Source organism: Somniosus microcephalus, chromosome 32 (assembly GCF_052327205.1).
Source record: "Somniosus microcephalus isolate GS21.2 chromosome 32, FLI_Smic_1.0, whole genome shotgun sequence".
NCBI lineage: Eukaryota > Metazoa > Chordata > Chondrichthyes > Squaliformes > Somniosidae > Somniosus > Somniosus microcephalus.
In genome coordinates this window covers 18,336,072-18,357,078 of record NC_141018.1, presented here as the reverse complement: position 1 = coordinate 18,357,078, position 21,007 = coordinate 18,336,072, and the positions used below count along the sequence as shown (strand labels likewise).

At 48.0% G+C, this 21,007-nt stretch overlaps 1 protein-coding gene across 1 annotated transcript in view; it reads left to right on the top strand.

The window, feature by feature from the left end:
- The window catches only part of LOC147097315 (uncharacterized), a 40,042-nt gene that overhangs the window by 5,280 nt on the left and 13,755 nt on the right, over window positions 1-21,007 (top strand). Inside the window, exons 3-8 of the mRNA XM_085972185.1 lie at window positions 4,967-5,026; window positions 7,642-7,694; window positions 11,560-11,704; window positions 13,718-14,142; window positions 18,477-18,705; window positions 20,617-20,734. Of these exons, the coding sequence (XP_085828311.1) occupies window positions 4,967-5,026; window positions 7,642-7,694; window positions 11,560-11,704; window positions 13,718-14,142; window positions 18,477-18,705; window positions 20,617-20,734 (1,030 nt within the window). The remainder of the gene's footprint in view (window positions 1-4,966; window positions 5,027-7,641; window positions 7,695-11,559; window positions 11,705-13,717; window positions 14,143-18,476; window positions 18,706-20,616; window positions 20,735-21,007) is intronic.

The following is a 21,007-nucleotide window of genomic DNA, read 5'->3' as shown; positions in this document are numbered from 1 at the left end:
AGAGAGGATATTGGCTCAGAAAATCAAGATGTAGAATCAGTCTGGGTAGCGCTAAGAAGCACCAAGGGGCAGAAAACATTGGTGGGAGTTGTCTATAGGCCTCCAAACAGTAGTGGTAATGTAGGGGATGGCATCAAACAGGAAATTAGAGATGCATGTAACAAGGGTACTACAGTAATCATGGGTGACTTTAATCTACATATAGACTGGCCAAACCAAATTGGCAATAATACTGTGGAGGATGAATTCCTGGAGTGTGTACAAGATGGTTTTTTAAACGTTGAGGAGCCAACTAGAGAACAGGCTATGCTAGATTGGGTATTGTGCAATGCGAAGGGGTTAATTAATAATCTTGTTGTGTGGGGTCCTTTAGGGAAGAGTGACCATAACATGATAGAATTCTTCATTAAGATGGAAAGTGAAGAAGTCCAATCCGAAACTAGGGTCCTAAATCTAAACAAAGGAAACTACAAAGGTATGAGGAGTGAGTTGGCTATGATAGATTGGGGAGCTTCATTAAAAGGCATGATGGTGGATAGGCAATGGCTAACATTTAAGGAACGAATGCATGAGTTGCAACAGTTATACATTCCTTTCTGGTGCAAAAACACAAAAGGAAAAGTGGCCCAACCATGGCTAACAAAAGAAATTAAGGATAGTATTAGATCCAAAGAGGAGTCATATAAAGTTGCCAGAAAAAGTAGCAAGCCTGAGGATTGGGAGCAGTTTAGAGTTCAGCAAAAAAGGACCAAGAGATTGATTAAGAGGGGAAAAATTGAGTACGAGAGTACATTTGCAAGGAACATAAAAGCAGATTGTAAAAGCTTCTACAAGTATGTAAAAAGTAAAAGATTAGTGAAGACAAATGTAGGCCCCTTACAGTCAGAAACAGGAAATTTATAATGGGGAACAAGGAAATGGCAGAGCAATTAAACAAATACTTTGGTTCTGTCTTCACGGGAGAGGCACAAATAACTTCCCAGAAATGCTAGGGAACCAAGGGTCTAGTGAGAAGGAGGAATTAAAGGAAATTAGTATTAGTAAAAAAAAAGTGCTGGAGATATGAATGGGACTGAAAGCTGATAAATCCCCAGGGCCTGATAATCTGCATCCCAGAGTACTAAAAGAGGTAGCCATGGAAATAGTGGATGCATTGGTTGTCATCTTCCAAAATTCTGTAGATTATGGAACAGTTCCTGCAGATTGGAGGGTGGCAAATGTAACCCCACTATTTAAAAAAGGAGGGAGAGAGAAAACCGGAAACTACAGACCGGTTAGCCTAACATCAGTAGTAGGGAAAATGCTAGAGTCTATTATAAAGGATGTGATAACAGGACACTTAGAAAATAGCAACGGGATTAGACAAAGTCAACATGGGAAATCGTGCTTGACAAACTTACTGGAGTTTTTTGAGGATGTAACTGGTAGAATAGATAAGGGCCTTTGATAAAGTCCCACATAAGAGGTTAGTGTGCAAAATTAAAGCACATGGGATTGGGGGTAATATACTGGCATGGATTGAAAATTGGTTAACAGACAGGAAACAGAGTAGGAATAAATGGGTCTTTTTCGGGGTGGCAGGCGGTGACTAGTGGGGTACCGCAGGGATCAGTGCTTGGGCCCCAGCTATTCACAATATACATCAATGATTTGGATGAGGGAACCAAATGTAATATTTCCAAGTTTACTGACGACACGAAACTAGGTGGGATTGTGAGTTGTGAGGAGGATGCAAAGAGGCTTCAAGGCGATTTAGACAAGTTGAGTGAGTGGGCAAATACATGGCAGCTGCAGTATAACGTGGATAAATGTGAAGTTATCCACTTTGGTAAGGAAAACAGAAAGGCAGAGTATTATTTAAATGGTGATAGATTGGGAAATGTTGATGTAGAGGGACCTGGGTGTCCTTGTACACCAGTCACTGAAAGCAAACATGCAGGTGCAACAAGCAGTTAGGAAGGCAAATGGTATGTTGGCCTTCATTGCAAGAGGATTTGAGTACAGGAGCAAGGATGTCTTACTACAGTTATACAGGGCCTTGGTGAGACCACACCTGGAGTACTGTGTGCAGTTTTGGTCTCCTTACCTAAGAAAGGATATACTTGCCATAGAGGGAGTGCAGCGAAGGTTCACCAGACTGATTCCTGGGATGGCAGGACTGTCGTATGAGGAGAGATTGGGTCGACTAGGCCTGTATTCACTAGAGTTTAGAAGAATGAGAGGGGATCTCATTGAAACGTATAAATTCTGACCGGGCTAGACAGACTGGATGCTGGGAGGATGTTTCCCCTGGCTGGGGGGTCTAGAGCGATGGGTCACAGTCTCAGGCCATTTAGGCCTGAGATGAGGAGAAATTTCTTCACTCAGAGGGTGGTGAACCTGTGGAATTCTCTACCACAGAAGGCTGTGGAGGACAAGTCACTGAATATATTTAAGAAGGAGATAGATAGATTTCTAGACACAAAAGGCATCAAGGAGTATGGGGAGAGAGCGGGAATATGTTATTGAGATAGAGGATCAGCCATGATCATATTGAATGGCGGAGCAGGCTCGAATGGCCGACTCCTGCTCCTATTTTCCTATGGCTCGTGGTTGGACATAGTTTCACGCTGGTAGCCCACTGGAACCTCCAGCTAAGTGGCCACTCTATATAACCGTAGTAAGTATTGCCAGTCTGTGGGTATCACAGCCAAGTTCAGTGCTACCCTTGCTTGACATCGCTTGCTAGCAGTCAGTGCCGGTCTCGATTGATTGGTTTTCCACTCCCGGGGGCAGGGTACTGAGGTGGACTGAAGTGCCTCTACCTCTGTCCTGGCTGAGGCCAAATCATTCAGCTGATGGGCCCGTCCCCTTCCTTCTCGGGCATTGCTCGCACTGCTCATCAATAAAGCCCCCCCTCACCCCGCTCTCTGATGGCCAACTATTACCCTGTCTGTAACCTGGCGTTTTTCTACAGGGTCCTTGAACGTGTCATATTGCCACCAAACTGTGTGCTCACCACTCCCTCTAGTCTGGCTTCCAACATCGAGACCATTCTGGTCAAAGCCAGCAGTGGCATCCTGTGTGACTGCAGCCATGGTTCACACTGTGTCCTTGTCTCCCTCCAGCTCTTTACTGCCTTGAACAATCTCTCCTGAGTGGTCCATCTCAGTGGCTCCAAGTCCCATAGAAACATAGAAGATAGGAGCAGGAGTAGGCCATTCGGCCCCTCGAGCCTGCTCCACCATTTAATGAGATCATGGCTGATCATCCAAATTCAGTACCCTGTCCCTGCCTTCTCCCCATATCCCTTCATCCCTTTAGCCTTAAGAAATATATCCAACTCCTTCTTGAATATATTTAATGAATTGGCCTCAACTGCCTTCTGTGGTAGAGAATTCCACAGGTTCACCACTCTCTGGGTGAAGAAATTCCTCCTCATCTCTGTCCTAAATGGCTTACCCCTTATCCTTAGACTGTGACCCCTGGTTCTGGACTCCCCCGCCATCGGGAACATCCTTCCTGCGTCTAGTCTGTCCAGTCCTGTCAGAATTTTATAAGTTTCAATGAGATCCCCTCTCATTCTTCTAAACTCCAGCGAGTATAAGCCCAATCGACCCAATCTCTCCTCATACGTCATTCCTGCCATCCCAGGTATCAGCCTGGTGAATCTTTGCTGCACTCTCTCCATGGCAAGAACATCCTTCCTCAGATAAGGCGACCAAAACTGCACACGAATACTGGAGGTGCGGTCTCACCAAGGCCCTGTACAACTGCAGCAAGATATCCTTGTTCCTGTACTCGAACCCTCTTGCTACGAAGGCCAACATACCATTTGCCTTCTTAACCGCCTGCTGCACCTTCATGCTTACCTTCAGCGACTGGTGCACAAGGACATCCCCTTCTCCCAATCTATTGCCGTTCAGATAATAATCTGCCTTCCTGTTTTTGCCACCAAAGTGGATACCCTTGCATTTATTCACATTATACTGCATCTGCCATGCTTCTGCCCAATCACCCAAAGTCTCAGTACATCTCCTGTATCTGCATGGCCATTTTCTAATGTACCCCAGCGCGCTATTGTATACCCCCTTATTTATTATCTACCTACCACCCCTTGATGACACCATGCACTGGGTTAGCTACCACATGTCCCATACAGAACACCGACGGAGTGTTACCACTTCTTACAGCTGAACACTGACAAAGCAGCGACCAGCCCGTTCTACCCTCGCCAGGACTGCGTACCCCGGTGCTGACTCCAACAACGTCCTAGGCTCAGGCTGATTGTGCGAAGCCCGGACCCCGCGTTGAGCTTTCTAACCAAATCCGCCGTATCGCCAACACCACCCCACCCTTCGAATGTTGCCTCAGTCCCCTAACTTGCCCAGTTTGCTACTAAAAGCCCAGTGCTCTCTTTGACGGCCCCACTGCCTCCATTCTTCACAAACCCCAGGTAATCCAGACCTTCTCAGTCTCCCCCCCCTCCTCGCCGCCCCCATACAAAGTCCCCCACACACAGCGGCCTGTCCTCATCCAGCTCTACTTCCTCCCTGTTCTTATCCCTACTTCCAGAAGGAAAGATCCTTATCCTGGTTTCACTATGCAGCCTCAGTCTACCCTATGTAGGGAATTTCCTCCCAATCATGCATCTCAGCCCACACTCTCCGCTCTTCTGACACTGCACTAGTGTTCGTCTTCACCCTCCCCTCGCCACCATCGGAGGCTGGTATCTCAGCTACCGTACAGCACTCTTCTAAAACCAGTTTAGCTTCTAGAATCTCCTAAACATCTGACACTTTCACACTGCCTTTAATTTCTTCTTCCCTCCCCCCCATTTACTTCCTGCCCGGTGACCCCCCCACCCCCCCCATAAACCGCCCTGTGATGTTCTGTGTAATGAACTGTTAGTGTTGATTTTTTTGCTTCCCACAGGCAGCCCCTGGCATTGCCCCATGTTGATTCTGTCTGTCTTCATCTGTTACAGCCCTTTGATTTGAAGGAGATGGATATTCAGATCTGCTTCCCAGATGACTATCCGTTGGAGGTAAGATTCCCAATAGCACACGGGCGCAGCCGTTTGTGGGTCTTGCGTCAGCGCCGGCACTATTTTGCGCTCGTGTTGTCCACACTTGGGTTTCCTCCGGCTGAGCCTGCCAGCTGGTCATTTCTTTCTCACTGAGAGATCATAACACACGAATGGGGCGGTGATGAGAAAGCCACAGCCCTCTGATGACCGTCTGTATCTCATTTCCCTTCCTGTGCTGTCGGTGTGCGCCAGGTTGTTGGGGCACGTTGATGTCGGTACAGCTAATGAGTGAATTATAGAAACTTAGGGCACAGAAGGAGGCCATTCGGCCCGTCGTGTCTGTGCCGGCTGAAAAAGAGCTATCCGGCCTAATCCCACTTTCCAGCTCTTGGTCCGTAGCCCAGCAGGTTACGGCACTTCAGGTGCATATCCAAGTACTTTTTAAATGTGTTGAGGGTTCCTGCCTCTACCACCCTTTCAGGCAGTGAGTCAGACCCCCACCACCCTCTGGGTGAAAAAAGTTCTCCTCAACTCCCCTCTAATCCTTCTACCAATTACTTTAAATCTATGCCCCCTGGTTATTGACCCCTCTGCTAAGGGAAATAGGTCCTTCCTATCCACTCTATCTAGGCCCCTCATAATTTTATACACCTCAATTAAATCTCCCCTCAGCCTCCTCTTTTCCAAAGAAAACAACCCCAGCCTATCCAATCTTTCCTCATCGTTAAAATTGAGCACTTGCACAAAAAAAAAAAGTTTCAGGTCATAATTTACAATTGGCAACCAAGAAACATTCACCCCTGTGCTCGCTGACCTACATTGGTTCCCGGTCTGGCAACACCTTCAACTTAAAAATTCTCATCCTCGTTTTCAAATCCCTCCGCGGCCTCGCCCCTCCCTATCTCTAATCTCCTCCAGCCCCACAACCCTCCTCAATCTTTACACTCCTCCAATTCTGGCCTCTTGCGCATCCCCGATTATAATCGCTCCACCATTGGCGGCCGTGCCTTCAGCTGCCTGGGCCCCGAGCTCTGGAATTCCCTCCCTAAACCTCTCCGCCTCTCTCGCCTCCTTTAAGACTCCTTAAAACCTCCCTCTTTGACTAAACATTTGGTCGCCTGTCCTAATTCCTCCTTGGCTCGGTGTCAGATTTTGTTTGTTTACGCTCCTGTGCTGCGCCCTGGGACGTTACACTACGTGAAAGGTGCTATATAAGTGCAAGTTGTTGTAGTACACCAGTCACTGAAAGCAAACGTGCAGCAAGCAGTTAGGAAGGCAAATGGTATGTTGGCCTTCATTGCAAGAGGATTTGAGTACAGGAGCAAGGATGTCTTACTACAGTTGTACAGGGCCTTGGTGAGCCCACACCTGGAGTACTGTGTGCAGTTTTGGTCTCCTTACCTAAGAAAGGATATACTTGCCATAGAGGGAGTGCAGCGAAGGTTCACCAGACTGATTCCTGGGATGGCAGGACTGTCGTATGAGGAGAGATTGGGTCGACTAGGCCTGTATTCACTAGAGTTTAGAAGAATGAGAGGGGATCTCATTGAAATGTATAAATTCTGACCGGGCTAGACAGTCTGAATGCAGGGAGGATGTTTCCCCTGGCTGGGGGGTCTAGAACGAGGGGTCACAGTCTCAGGATACGGGGTAGGACATTTAGGACTGAGATTAGGAGAAATTTCTTCACTCAGAGGGTGGTGAACCTGTGGAATTCTCTACCACAGAAGGCTGTGAAGGCCAAGTCACTGAATATATTTAAGAAGGAGATAGATAGATTTCTAGACACAAAAGGCATCAAGGGGTATGGGGAGAGAGCGGGAATATGTTATTGAGATAGAGGATCAGCCATGATCATATTGAATGGCGGAGCAGGCTCGAAGGGCCAAATGGCCGACTCCTGCTCCTATTTTTCTATGTTTTTATGTACGGTGCTAACCAGAGGACGTGATAAACAACCGTATGGTGGATTGTTTCCCTTGTTTGTGCACAGCCGTGAGTCAAAAACCCTTTGGGCGAGGATCGGACCCTGTTGCTTTCCTCCCCGACAATAAATGCTCGAAGGAAGCGCAAACTGAGTACTGAAAGCCCAGCCCACTTTGTGAGCGCGACCCACTTCCGATAGAAAGGGGATGAAGTTTCGTTCCCTGTGACCGTGAGATTTGTTGCTAAGTTGGCCAACCATGTTTGTTTTTTCCCCCTTCGCAGCAGATGCTGTGGTTAAGGGGTGGACAAAATGGCACCGTGTTTGGCTGGGGTTGGTCCCATGGTCTTTTCCCGTCCTAATTCCCATGCTCGTATCAATCTACCCGCCGTTAACTGGTGCCAAATCGCCAGCCTCGATCAGAGAGCCCACGAGCGCGCCTGGTATAGGAAATGGAGCGGAACCAGTGGCAGATTAAGAGTCGCCTTTCTGAAGGGGTTACAGTACTTTGAGGGAATGCAGGTCTGACTTCTGTCCTCCATGTACAGTTGGGTAGTTCTGACAGGTCCCAGATAGTGAAGCGTTCCACCATCCACCACCGACACCTTGTTGAGAATGAATGGTAATCACCCGGATTTACGTTAATTCTCCCACCTCACATATAATAGTTTGGTTCTTGATCCTCTTCATCTTCCTCTCTAATTCTAAGGTGTTCACTGTGGATATCCCCGAGGATCAGGATCTGCCAGCGTCTATGGGAAGGTAAGGAAGGAAATCGAGGAAAAATGAACTTCAGTTCAGTTCAGCTCAATTTTATTTGCCATATGTAACCAGTACAAGTACAATTACAATGGAATGCTTACTCCCCGTAGGGACGCGTCAGCTATACATACAGCGCCGCGTTCAGAGAGTCAATACAATGGCTTCCCGTGGCAGTGGGAGCACGATGTCCCTCAGCCGCTCCGTCCTCCTCGTCACCATGGCCTCCTCCTCACTGTTGCCGGCTCCACGTGTGGTGGCCTGCTTCTCCCGCTCACGATCCGACCTCTGGCCGCCGTGCCCGGCTCCCCTCCTCCCAGTCGGGATGTGAATGCTTGGCCTCTTAATGTCTCTTCACCTCTCACTGACCTTCCCTTTTTGTTCTTTCATCCCCCTCCCCCATTTCCCAGCCCCCAAACTAGCCTTTTAATCTGTTTCATTTCCTGCTTTTTTCTCAGTTCTGACGAAGGGTTTCGACCTGAAACATTGACTCTGTTTCTCTCTCCGTGGATGTTGCCTGGCCTGCTGAGTTTTTCCAGCGTTTTCTGTTATCCTTGGCCTTAAGCCTGGCTGGGAAACCTAATGCATGCTTGGTGGAAGCAGTGAATGCTGTTCAAGCCTGTGCTGCCACCCATCCAAGGGTGGACAGCCCTACTTTATCTGAATGTACAGAAAACTTTTTTTTTATCCGGCACCGTCGCGGTGCCGGTTTATCAAAAAGTCCGGATTACCGAGAGCTATAGTTAAAAAGTAGGAGAGCTGAGAGCTCCGTATACAGCAACAAACCCAGGCTTCCCTGTTGCTTAGCAACAGGTGCAGGAACAATGGCCACAAGATCCAAGCGTCCCTGTTGCTTAGCAACAGCTGCAGCCACACCCGATTGCACAGCCACAGATCCAGGAACGGCCAGTAATATGAAGTAAAACTTACCTGAACCTACTCCTGAATTTTGCCGGTTAACCGAGATATCCGGTTATTTAGGTGCCGGTAAATCGGGAGTTTCCTGTAGCACCTTATTTGAGTGACTACATGGCACATCGCATGTCAGTACATTGCAAAGAACTTGCATTTATATGTAACGCCTTTCACATCCTTGGCCGTCCCAAACTGCTTCGTTGGCCGTGAGTTTGAAGTGCAGTCACTGTTTTGTAGGCAAATTTGTGCACAGCAAGAGCCCACGAGCATCAGCGAGTTAATCTTGTTCGCTGGGGGTAATCCTCTTCGAATGCTATCGTGGGATCTTTTACATTCATCAGAACAGGCGGCCAGCGGTCCTCGGTTCAAAAGCTGGCACCTCCGACAATGCAGCACTCCCTCAGTACTGCACTGAAGTGTCAGCCTGGATTGTGTGTTCAAGCCCTGGAGTAAGGCTTGAACCCACGACCTTCTGGCTCGGAGAGAAGAGTGCAACTGCTGAGCCAAGTCAATCAGGGGAAAATTCAACCAGATCATAACTCATCACAGAATAGGACAGCACAGAAGGAGGCCATTCGGCCCATCGAGTCTGCACCGGCTCTTTCGAAGAGTAATCCAGTCAGTCCCACCACCCCCCCCCCCCCCCCCTGCTCTTTCCTCAGATCCCTGAAATTTCTTTCTCCAAGTATTTATCCAATTCCCTTTTGAAGGCTACTAATGAATCTGTATCCACCGCCCTATCAGGCAGTGCGTAACATAGAAACATAGAAGCTAGGAGCAGGAGTAGGCCATTCGGCCCCTCGCCTGCTCCGCCATTCAATGAGATCATGGCTGATCATCAAATTCAGAACCCTGTCCCTGCTTTCTTCCAAATCCTAACCACTCGTTGTGTAAAAAAATCTTTTGCCTCTGGTTCTTTTGTCAATCACCTTAAACCTGTGCCCTCTGGTTATCGACCCTTCAGCCATCGGAAACAGTTTCTCTTTATTTACTCTATCTAAACCCTTCATGATTTTAAACACCTCTATCAAATCTCCTCTTAGCCTTCTCTGCTCTAAGGCAAACAACTACAAGCATCAAGGTGCTTCTATTCAAATTTTTCTCTGGGGTTTTATTTTTTCCCCTCCATTCTCCGTACCACTCCGAGCTGACTGGATGGGGACCTGCTCCCAAGCCTCTGCCAGTGGTGCTCATTGATCAGCTGATCTTGTAAGTGGCTCTGAGGTAACCACTACCCTCATTTAATTTGCTCCTTTCTCAAGGCATGTCCCAGATTGGAGTCTTGCCTTCCTCCAACTCTGGCCTCTTGCGCATCCCCCACTTTCTTCGCCCCACCATTGGCGGCCGTGCCTTCGGTCGTCTCGGCCCTAAGCTCTGGAATTCCTTCCCCAAAGTTCTTCACCTCTCCACCTCTACCTCCTCCTTTTAAGACGCTGCTTAAAACCTACCTCCTTGACCAGTTAATAAGAAATAGGAGCAGGAGTCGGCCATTCGGCCCCTCGAGCCTGCTCCGCCATTCAATAAGATCATGGCTGAACATCTACCTCATCGCCACATTCCTGCACTAGCCCCATATCACTTGATTCCCTCAATATTCAAAAATCTATCGATCTCTCTCTTGAATATACTCAACGACTGAGCCTCCACAGCTCTCTGGGGTAGAGAATTCCAAAGATTCACCGCCCTCTGAGTGAAGAAATTTCTCCTCATCTCAGTCCAAAATGGCCGACCCCTTATTCTGAGACTGTGACCCCTGGTTCTGGACTCCCCAGCCAGGGGAAACATCCTCCCTGCATCTACCCTGTCAAGCCCTGTAAGAATTGTGTATGCTTCAATGAGATCACCTCTCATTCTTCTAAACTCTAGAGAATATAGGCCTAGTCTACTCAACCTCTCCTCAAAGGACAATCCCCCCATCCCAGGAACCAGTCTGGTGAACCTTCGTTGCACTCCCTCTATGGCAAGTATATCCTTCCTTAGGTAAGGAGACCAAAACTGTCCACAATACTCCAGGTGTGGTCTCACCAGGGCCCTATATAATTGCAGTGAGACGTCTTTACTCTTATACTCAATTCCTCTTGTAATAAAGGCCAACATATCTTCTTTGACGGTGACAATTTTTTTTGTTTGATTACGCTCCTGTGAAGCGCCTTGGGAAGTTTTACTACATTTAAGGGGCTATATAAATGCAAGTTGTTGTAGTTTGGGGAGTCTCGGACGTTTACCCATAATGTCTCTTAGAGTTTTAATGAAGATCCCAAGTGATGGTAACTGTTGGTGATAAGTTCGAAGATGTATCTTTTTTTAACCCTTTGGTCCTGGTGTTTTGCAACATGTGAGCTGACTGTTGATTGCATCCATGTCCCTGATCTGCTAAGGGAAATAGGTCATTCTTATCCACTCTATCTAGGCCCCTCATAATTTTATACACCTCAATTAAATCTCCCCTCAGCCACCTCTGTTCCAAAGAACACAACCCCAGCCTGTCCAATCTTTCCTCACAGCTAAAGTTCTCCAGTCCTGGCAACATCCTCATAAATCTCCTCTGTACCCTCTCTAGTGCAGTCACATCTCTCCTGTAATGTGGTGACCAGAACTGTACTCAGTACTCTAGCTGTGGCCCAACTAGTCGGCCAGTAAGAATCAGTCGGGAAGCCTATCCCAGGATATGATGCGCATCTTCTGTTGGGTGATAGAGCAGCAAGATCTCTATCCCAAATCAGGAGGATAACGTGCAGGCAGAAAGGCATTAAAAGGATGAATGGCGATAGCAAAGTAAATCTCTAATTTCACCCCCATCCTTGTCGTCGCAGCAGAAGTGTGAACTATATGGAGTTTATATTCTTGATTTACCTAGTGACTGGTTGTTCAGCTTCATTGTGTTAATTCCTGTTTCTGAGGTCTGTCCTGTAATTTCACAAGTGTATCTTCCCCCCCCGCCTCTTTAATTCAGGCGTGTGTGTAGTGCTTCAGCGGAATGGCTGCAGGCAAAGCATGCCACCAACAGGCTGATGGGAAAATTAGAGCTGCTCTTCCGTCCATACCTGCGGTGGTTGGATCGCAACATGGAGAAGCTGTTCACAGAGGGAGCTAGACAGGTAAGACCACATCTATCCGTTCAATAATACTGTCCTACCTTAACACACTGCCCTATCCATTCAATAATACCGTCCTTCCTTTACACACTGCCCTATCTATTCAATAGTACCGTCCTTCCTTTACACAGTGCTCTACTCGTTCAGTAATACTGTTCTTCCTCTGAGTCAGAAGATTGTTGGTTCAAGTCCCACTCCAGAGACTTGAGCACAAAAATCTAGGCTAACACTCCAGTGCAGTGCTGAGGGAGTGCTGCACTGTCAGAGGTGCCGTCTTTCGGATGAGACGTTAAACCGAGGCCCCGTCCGCGCTCTCAGGTGGACGTAAAAGACCCCGTGGCACTATTTCGAAGAAGAGCAGGGGGGAGTTCTCCCTGGTGTTCGATCCAATATTTATCCCTCAATCAACATCACTAAAACAGATTATCTGGTCATTATCACATTGCTGTTTTGTGGGAGCTTGCTGTGCGCAAATTGGCTGCCGCGTTTCCTACATTACAACAGTGACTACACTTCAAAAGTACTTCATTGGCTGTAAAGCACTTTAGGATGTCCTGGGGTCGTGAAAGGCGCGATGTAATGCAAGTTCTTTTTTACACCCTGCTCAATAATGCTGTGCCTCATTCTGTCAGAATAGGCTTCATTCCACTTCATCAGGTTGTAACTTGGTGGTTAAGAGGAGTCCACATAAGTGGACAGTGAAAGGAATTCTGCGGAATAAATTGGACTAATAAAACCCGCACACTATCTCGCTTTTGTGCTCACTTGGGCAGTGTGCTGCAATATAATGGAATAAAGTCAAATCTCCCGCACTGCCCCTTGGGGACACCACTGCTGCACCAGTAGTGGGAGCTGTGTTGCTGCTGAACTAACTGAGAGGATCGTCTGTTGCTCACTGTCCTTCACAAGGCCTGACACGTGGTGCCCGAGGGAGCTTCACAAACCCTGCTGACAGAAAGAACACTCAAAATGGCAGCCCCTTACACAGCAGGGTCCACTGCCTCCTCTGATCATAACACCCACAAACATTCAGTGGAAATTTCATCAAAAGGAATTTCGAAAGGGCTTATTTCCCATTCATTACCATTTCAGTTTTATCGATTTCAGAGGGGACGATATCTTTAGGTTTCAGCCGTGGCTCAGTGGGTAGCGCTCTCGCCTCTTCAGTCCGAATCGTGGGTTCAAATCCCACTCTTGAGACCTGAGCGCCAAATCCAGGCTGACACTCCCAGTGCAGCACTGAGGGAGCGCTGCACTGTCGGAGGTGCCGTCTTTCGGAGGAGACGTTAAACCTTTCCAGTGGGCGGAAAAGATCCCACGGCACTATTTCGAAGAAGAGCAGGGGAGTTCTCCCTTGGTGCCCTGGCCGATATTTATCTCTAAACCAACATCACAAAAACAGATTACAGGAAACTTTGTGCTATCCGGCACCGACTGGACCGAGCTGTTGCCGTCCCATCAAAACTGCCGGACAAACCAGCGCTAATGTTAAAACATACGGAGCTTTTGAGCTCCGTATCTGGCAACAAACCCTGTTGCTTAACAGCTTCTAAACAGTCGGCTGTACCTTGCAAGCGTCTCTGTAGCTTAGCAGCAGCTTCAGCGAGACCTTGCAGAGCCTGACTGGTGGAAAAAAAAAAGCAACGAAAAGAAAAAAAACCTAACGAAACGGCTCCTGATTTTTGCCGGTGGCTCGAGCATTCCGGACAGTTAACCTCCGGATAAACCAAAGTTTCCTGTACCTGGTTATTGCAGTTTGTTGGAACTTGCTGTGTGCAAATTGGCTGCCGCATTTCCTGCATTATAACCGTGACTACACTTTAAAAGTACTTTATTGGCTGATAACACTTTAAGACATCCTGAAATCATTTGGAAATAAGTTCTTTTATACCACTGTCAAGTGCCTTAGGATATTTGAAATCTGCTCTATAAATGCAAATTATTGTTGAAGGAAATCTATAGAATATTTTGCATTTTTGTCAACAAAATAGCTTAAATTTTTCCTTTCTTTTCCAGATAAAGAGGGAATTGGACACAGAGCGAGCAGGGATCCGCTTTGTACCCTACCAGCACCTTCAAGCCTGTCTGCCAGACGCTCGAGCTTCGCAGACGACCGACGCGTCTCCGTGCCCTCGGAAGGAGGACGCCCTCAAGGGATTGTCGCAGCACCTGCAGCAAGCCAAGGTCACGGAGCCGGAAAGCCCCGAACTGAGCGGCACGGGGAGCGAAATTAGCTCCAGCGAGGAAGACGAGAGTTATTCACGGACTGGTCACAGGCACGAACTGTGCTCCGCTGGCAACGCGAGCGGGCGGCTGGCGGTCGATCCCGACAGCGAGGCCCCGAGTAAGGGCACTGCCGTGCGGCTCGTTGGCTTTCAGCTGGGAGAAGGGACAGCAACGCTGGCGGCTCAGCAGATCACCGTGTCACTGAAGTGCAGCAGGTATGATGAGCGATCAGCGGTGTGCGCGCATTCGAAACAGTCAGCCATGTCAGAGGCAGAGAATCAGACAGCACAGAAGAAGCCCAATTGGCCCATTGCGCCTGTGATTGCCATCCAATTAGTCCTACCTCCATTGCCCTGCAAATGCTCCTTCTCAAGTATTTGTTCAATCTCTTTCAGAAAGTTACTATTGAATCTGCTTCCACCGCCCTTTCAGCCAGTGCACTCCAGGTCATAACTACTCACTGTGGAAAAAACATTTCTCCTCATCTCCCCTCTGTTTCTTTTGCTAATTATCTTAAATCTGCGTCCTCTGGTTACCGCTCCTCCTGCCAGTGGAAACGGTTTCTCCCCCCTCTACTCTATCAAAACCCTTCAATAATTTTGAACACCTCTATTAAACCTCCCCTTGACCTTCTCTGCTCTAAGGAGACCAATCCCAGCTTCTCCAGGCTCTCCACATACCTGAAGTCCCTCATCCCCGGCGCCATTCTAGTAAACCTCCTCTGCACCCTCTCCAAAGCCTTGCCATCCTTCCTAAAGTGTGGTGCCCAGGATTGGATACAATACTCCAGCTAAGGTTTAACCAGTGATTTATAAAGGTTTAGCATAATTTCCTTGCTTTTGTACTTTATTCTATTAATAAAGCCAAGGATCCCGTGTGCTTTTTTTTAACTTGTCCTGCCACCTTCTTAAATAAGAACATAAGAAATAGTAGCAGGAATAGGCCACTTGGGCCCTCGAGCCTGCTCCGCCATTCAGTAAGATCATGGCTGATCTTGGGCTCAAAGCCACTTCCCCGCCCGCTCCCCATAACCCTTCACTCCCTTATGAGGTGTTTTTGTGTAAAGCCATAACATGCCTGAAACAGATTTATAAAAGTAAGGTATATTTGGCTGGCACCTTGTACATCCATCTCTGGGCTCTGGCTGCAAATCCACCTCTTTGTAAGATGTTCTTGGGATGTGAAAGCAAAAGAAAGACTTGCATTTATATAGCGCCTTTCACGACCACCAGACGTCCCCAAGCGCTTTACAGCTAATGAAGTATTTTTTGAAGTGTAGCCACTGTTGTAATGTGGGAAACGCGGCAGCCAATTTGCGCACAGCAAGCTCTCACAAACAGCAATGTGATAATGACCAGATAATCATGTTTTTGTTATGTTGGTTGAGGGATAAATATTGTCCAGGACACTGGGGAGAACTCCCCTGCTCTTATTCGAAATAATACCATGGGATCTTTTACATCCACCTGAGAGAGCAGACGGGGCCTCAGTTTAACCCGAAAGACGGTACCTCCGACAGTGCAGCACTCCCTCAGCACTGCACTGGAGTGTCAGCCTGGATTTTTGCGCTCACAACCTTCTGACTCAGAGACGAGGGTGCTACCCACTGAGCCACTAGCTGACATTGAGTCAACTAAAATTGGAGTCCTGTGTAGGCCAGACCAGGTAGGGGCGACTAATTCCCTTCTCTGATCCAGCAGATTTTAGGATCATTTTCCTTGTAGCAGCCCATTACCAGATGTAATGAATTTAAATTCACAACTTACCATGGTGGGATTTGAACTCGTACCTCTGGCTTACTGGTCCAGGACCATGACCACTAGGCTGCCTGGGTAGTCTCCTGCAGTTCCTACAGGATACAGGTGCAGAGGAAGCTGCGTACAGCTCTACTCTGACCAGTGTCTGCTAAATATTGAGCGTCTAGACCGGTGTTGTGCAGTATATTAGTCACGTGGCAAATATCCTTTCTGATTAATAAAGAAAAAAATGAGTAATAGGGACTGTCGATGGGCATACAATCTCAATACTCATATTCGCACGACATACGTGTGTGAACGTTAACCTTTTGTGGTGTTTATTAGTAAAACAAAAATCGGAGTATGTGTTTTCGGATCGTTGTCAGTGCTTTACTTCCTTGGTTACTGAATGGTGGTAGATGTTAAGTAAATATACACGTGTGAGTACCCCGTTTGAGTACGTTTGCCTGCATTGTGAGTGTGTGTGTCAGGAGTTTTCTGCTAAAATTAGTACATGTGGATAGTCAGCGATATCTGCTGGACAACATGGGTCTCGACAAGAGTGAATGAAATGGATGCTTGGTGTACAACTATCCAGCCCTCGGGATACTTTGTATGGAAATATTTTGTTGAGGGCTGCGTCGAACTTCTGATGAGGATTGGTGGGATTTGGGAGATCGAAACCTAGCGGTTTACAGCACAGAGGGAGGCCAGTCGGCCCACTGTATCTGTGCTGGCTCTTTGCTGGAGCAATCCGAAGCGAATCCCACTGCTCCGCGCTCTCCCCAATAGTCCTCTGTCTTCCCGTGTTTCAAACGTTTATCCACTTTTTCTTTCTCTGTCTCGACCACTCTCTACGGCAAAGCTGTCCATGCTCCAACAACCCTCTGTAAAGACATTTCTTCTCATTTACACACTGACTCCGCAACTCATAAGCCATCAGATGTGATGGTTTACATCCTTCCTGACAGCGTTTGAATTTTTTTTTCCACAAAGACCAATTTATTATTGCTGTTTTGTATATGATCATTTAAAAAAAAAACTTGTAGTATAACTAAACATCTGAGTCGCATGTCTGACCTATTCTGCTCGTGTTAGGAGCAGTGTAAGGTTTCTGAATACCGTCTGTAGTACACCAGAGTAATATGGAGCCAAGCAGTGCGATCGAGGAAAACACAAGACAATATGCCGTCTTTTAGGCTAAACTTCTTTTTATTGCACATCCTTGCTAAAATGGTGAGTGTCGTTAAGGCTACCGGGTGATCAGCCCATTTGCACTTGAGTTTTTAAAAATTTGTTTATGGGATGTGGGCATTGCTGGCAAGGCCAGCATTTATTGCCCATCCCTAGTTGCCCCTTGAGAAGGTGGTGGTGAGCCGCCTTCTTGAACCGCTGCAGTCCGTGTGGTGAAGGTACTCCCACAGTACTGTTAGGGAGGAGTTCCAGGATTTTGACTCGGCGACAATGAAGGATTGGCGATATATTTCCAAGTCAGGATGGTGTGTGACTTGGAGGGGAACTTGGAGGTGGTGGCGTTCCCATGCGCCTGCTGCCCTTGTCCTAGGTGGAAGAGGTCGTGGGTTTGGGAGGTGCTGTCGAAGAAGCCTTGGCGAGTTGCTGCAGTGCATCTTGTAGATGGTACACACTGCAGCCACGGTGCGCCGGTGGTGGAGGGAGTGAATGTTTAAGGTGGTGGATGGGGTGCCAGTAAAACGGGCTGCTTTGTCCTGGATGGTGTCGAGCTTCTTGAGTGTTGTTGGAGCTGCACTCATCCAGGCAAGTGCAGAGTATTCCATCACACTCCTTACTTGTGCCTTGTAGATGGTGGAAAGGCTTTGGGGAGTCAGGAGGTGAGACACTCGCTGCAGAATACCCAGCCTCTGGCCTGCTCTTGTTGCCACAGTACTTATGTTAACGCATCAACTTCTTCCTAGTTGCTCTCCTTGTCTTCCCAGTGACTGCGGCCCCGTCCTGCTCCAACGTTCTGCTCATAGTCTTCTCCTGGGCTGGGGGGCGTGAGTATCAGTGGCTACAAGTCCCACTTTTTAACCAATCACGCTCTGCTGAATTGGCTGGTTATTAACAGTCTTGTAATCGAGTAAAAGCCAAACTGCCAGACCAGGTACAGCCCTAGGCCTGTCCCGTTATCGGGTTAACGACCTTCCTCATTCATTAGCTATTTTAAACTTCTGACCGGGCTAGACAGACTGGGTGCAGGGAGGATGTTTCCCCTGGCTGGGGAGGTCTAGAACGATGGGTCACAGTCTCAGGATACGGGATAGGACATTTAGGACTGATGAGGAGAAATTTCTTCACTGAGGGTGGTGAACCTGTGGAATTCTCTACCACAGAAGGCTGTGGAGGCCAAGTCACTGAATATATTTAAGAAGGAGATGGATAGATTTCTAGACACAAAAGGCATCAAGGGGTATGGGGAGAGAGCGGGAATATGGTATTGAGATAGAGGATCAGCCACGATATTGAATGGCAGAGCAGGCTCGAAGGGCCGACCCCTGCTCCTATTTTTCTATGTTCTAAACTCTACCAGACTTCATTCCACACGCAAGCCGTTGTCCATTATGATCCCGAGTTGACCTGATCAATCCATACGTAGTAGCAGTTTTGCAATAGTGTCCAAAAGGTTTAACCCTTTAAATCCTTCAGTGAGATTTCCCTCCACGTGAATTAATTTCTCATTTGACTTGGGTGCGGGTCTTGCTTCTAAGTGCGAGCAGCAAGGGTGTTGCGCAGAGCGCGCGCTGATGACTAGTTTCCATGGAACTGACCGTCTGTTGCTCACTTCCTTCTCCAAGGTGCAAAGTAACTGCGGATCTGACTGTGTCCCAGAAGCACCCTTCCGCTGTCAGCTGCGAGAAATGTAATGTGGACATCAGTGTGGCGTTCCAGCCCAGCGTGCTGCACGAGTACTCGGACGTTATGGGGTACCTGGACCTGCACGGGTGTGTCCCTGTGGACTTGGTGTTACAGGACAGTCAGTTTGCCGTGGGCTGCCTAAACTGCTCCAAGGAGGGAGCGCTGCAGGTCAGTAAGTAAAACACGGGTCATCTCAAAACAGCGTCTTGACCTGCGCCAGCGATTGGAGTGCCCATCTGCTCCTCCTGCGCAGAAGGTTGATGGAGGCGCACGTTGCGTATACGTCACTGGAAGTTACGAGAGCAGTGTTGCAATCGGCACCTTAATGACCAGAGAGTTAGAGAGGTTTCAGACATCCAGGCCATGTAGGAAGTGCAGAGTGTGTCAGTTAGCAGAAAGGTTAGTCCTTCAGATTACAGCCTTATTCAGGACCGGCTGATTGTAATTGAAAGGGTTGTCGGCCTGTATTTGACCTCCTGCATCTCTAGCTCTTTCTGTGCTTATTTCATATTTCTGGCGTTTGCTGGGGTTTTTTTTGTCCCCAAGATTGTGTTCGACCTGCAACCCCCTAATACTAGACAGCAACAAAAGGGAAAGCTAGTGTGCTTGAGAGTCACAGTGTTGCTTACTGTCTTATCACAAGGAAAAGCTGAATACCATGTCGGTAAAAACCCCTGATGCACCCGTACATTCTCCATCATCGCCGGTGGATCTCGGAGCTCTGTTCCCTGATCTGTGAGAAAGTCAATTGCAGACTTACCGGTGAAATTTCACAGTGTCTAAACTGCTCCCTGTAGAGGAAAGCTTTAGAATGAGTCGCACTGACGGGACAGAATCTAAATCGTGTCCTAACTCGCACCAAGTGCCGTTCACCCGTCGCCCCTGTGCTCGCTGACCTACATTGGCTCCCGGTCAGGCAGCGCCTCGATTTAAAAATTCTCATCCTTGTGTTCAAATCTCTCCATGGCTTCGCCCCTCCCCATCTCTGTAATCTCCTCCAGCCCTACAACCACCCCCACCCCCGGAGATATCTGCACTCCTCCAATTCTGGCCTCTTGAGCATCCCCGATTTTCATTGCTCTACCATTGGCGGCCGTGCCTTCAGCTGCCTTGGCCCTAAGCTCTGGAATTCCCTCCCTAAACCTCTCCATCTTGTTCTCCTTTAAGTTGCTCCTTAAAACCTACCTCTTTGACCAAGCTTTTGGTCACCCGTCCTAATATCTCCTTATGTGGCTCGGTGCCAAATATTAACTCACCTGTGAAGCGCCTTGGGACGTTTTACTATGTGAAAGGTGCTATATAAATGCAAATTGTTGTTGTTGTAAGTACAGACCCACACGGAGACTGCAATTAAAAGTCACGCCAACATTGATTTCCACGCTCCTGCAGTTGTTTCTTAGCCGATCACTGATTACAAACGCAGCAGTGGAAACCGAAGGCGGTCTCCTCCAGGCGCAGTCCACTCCCGATGAGTTAGTACTGTGCTTAAAGCCAGTCTGTCAGTGGTAGACTGTGAGCACAAAGCCTGCCCATCCAGTCCTTTAACCCAAAGCCACCCACGGATGTTGCAACCATTCACGGTGCGATCAGCAGTAAGCGACTTGGGCGGCCACTTTGTGGTTTTTTTTGTAATTATTGTCGGCCCTCGTTCGCAGCCCTTGCTCACGCACCAAGGCTATGTGACTCTGCTTGTAATCTGTCTCTCGCATTGCGCTGTCCCTTTATATTGTACGGAATGAGCAGCACCAAAGAGTGATTGTTGAAGAGCATCTTCCTAACTCTGCTGAACTTGAATTGATTTTTTAATTGATCTGAATTTTGACTTCTTTAATTTAAAAGTCTGGCAGTGCGAGACAAACAGTACCAGCATTCCCACAAGTGGCCCAGTGTCCTCCCTCCTTAACTGTCTAAATTATTTTAAAGGTCTTGAATTTCGCACTGTAAAATTAAGGGCCGTTTTTAACCGCTGATTTGCCCGTCAAATTGGAAGTCCCTCATCGAAGTGGCTTCGAGTGATTAACCTGCGGCGTGGGGACTGCGTGACTGCACTATTCATAACGTTTCTCTCTGGTTACCCAGAGCCTGTCCTACGGCCGGAACAAGGAATTAAACTGCTTGCATTGTCACAGCAAACTCGGCGTTCTGGTGGAGGCAGCCCAGTTTTACCAGACCCACGCCCAGTCGCAGGATGAAACAGGTGAGGCCAGCTAAATAAATCTGCCTTCATTAGAGACACGAACACAGGGTTAGGGGCAAGGAGACGCGATCTGAGGGAACGTAGATTCAGGGTGTACAGGTCTAGAGATTTGCATAGACTTGCATAGGATATACGGCACAGAAACAGGCCATTCGGCCCAACCAGTCCATGCCGATGTTTATGCTCCACTCGAGCCTCCTCCCATCCTTCCTCATCTAAATCTATCAGTGTAACCCTCTATTCCTTTCTCCCTCATATGCTTGTCCAGCCTCC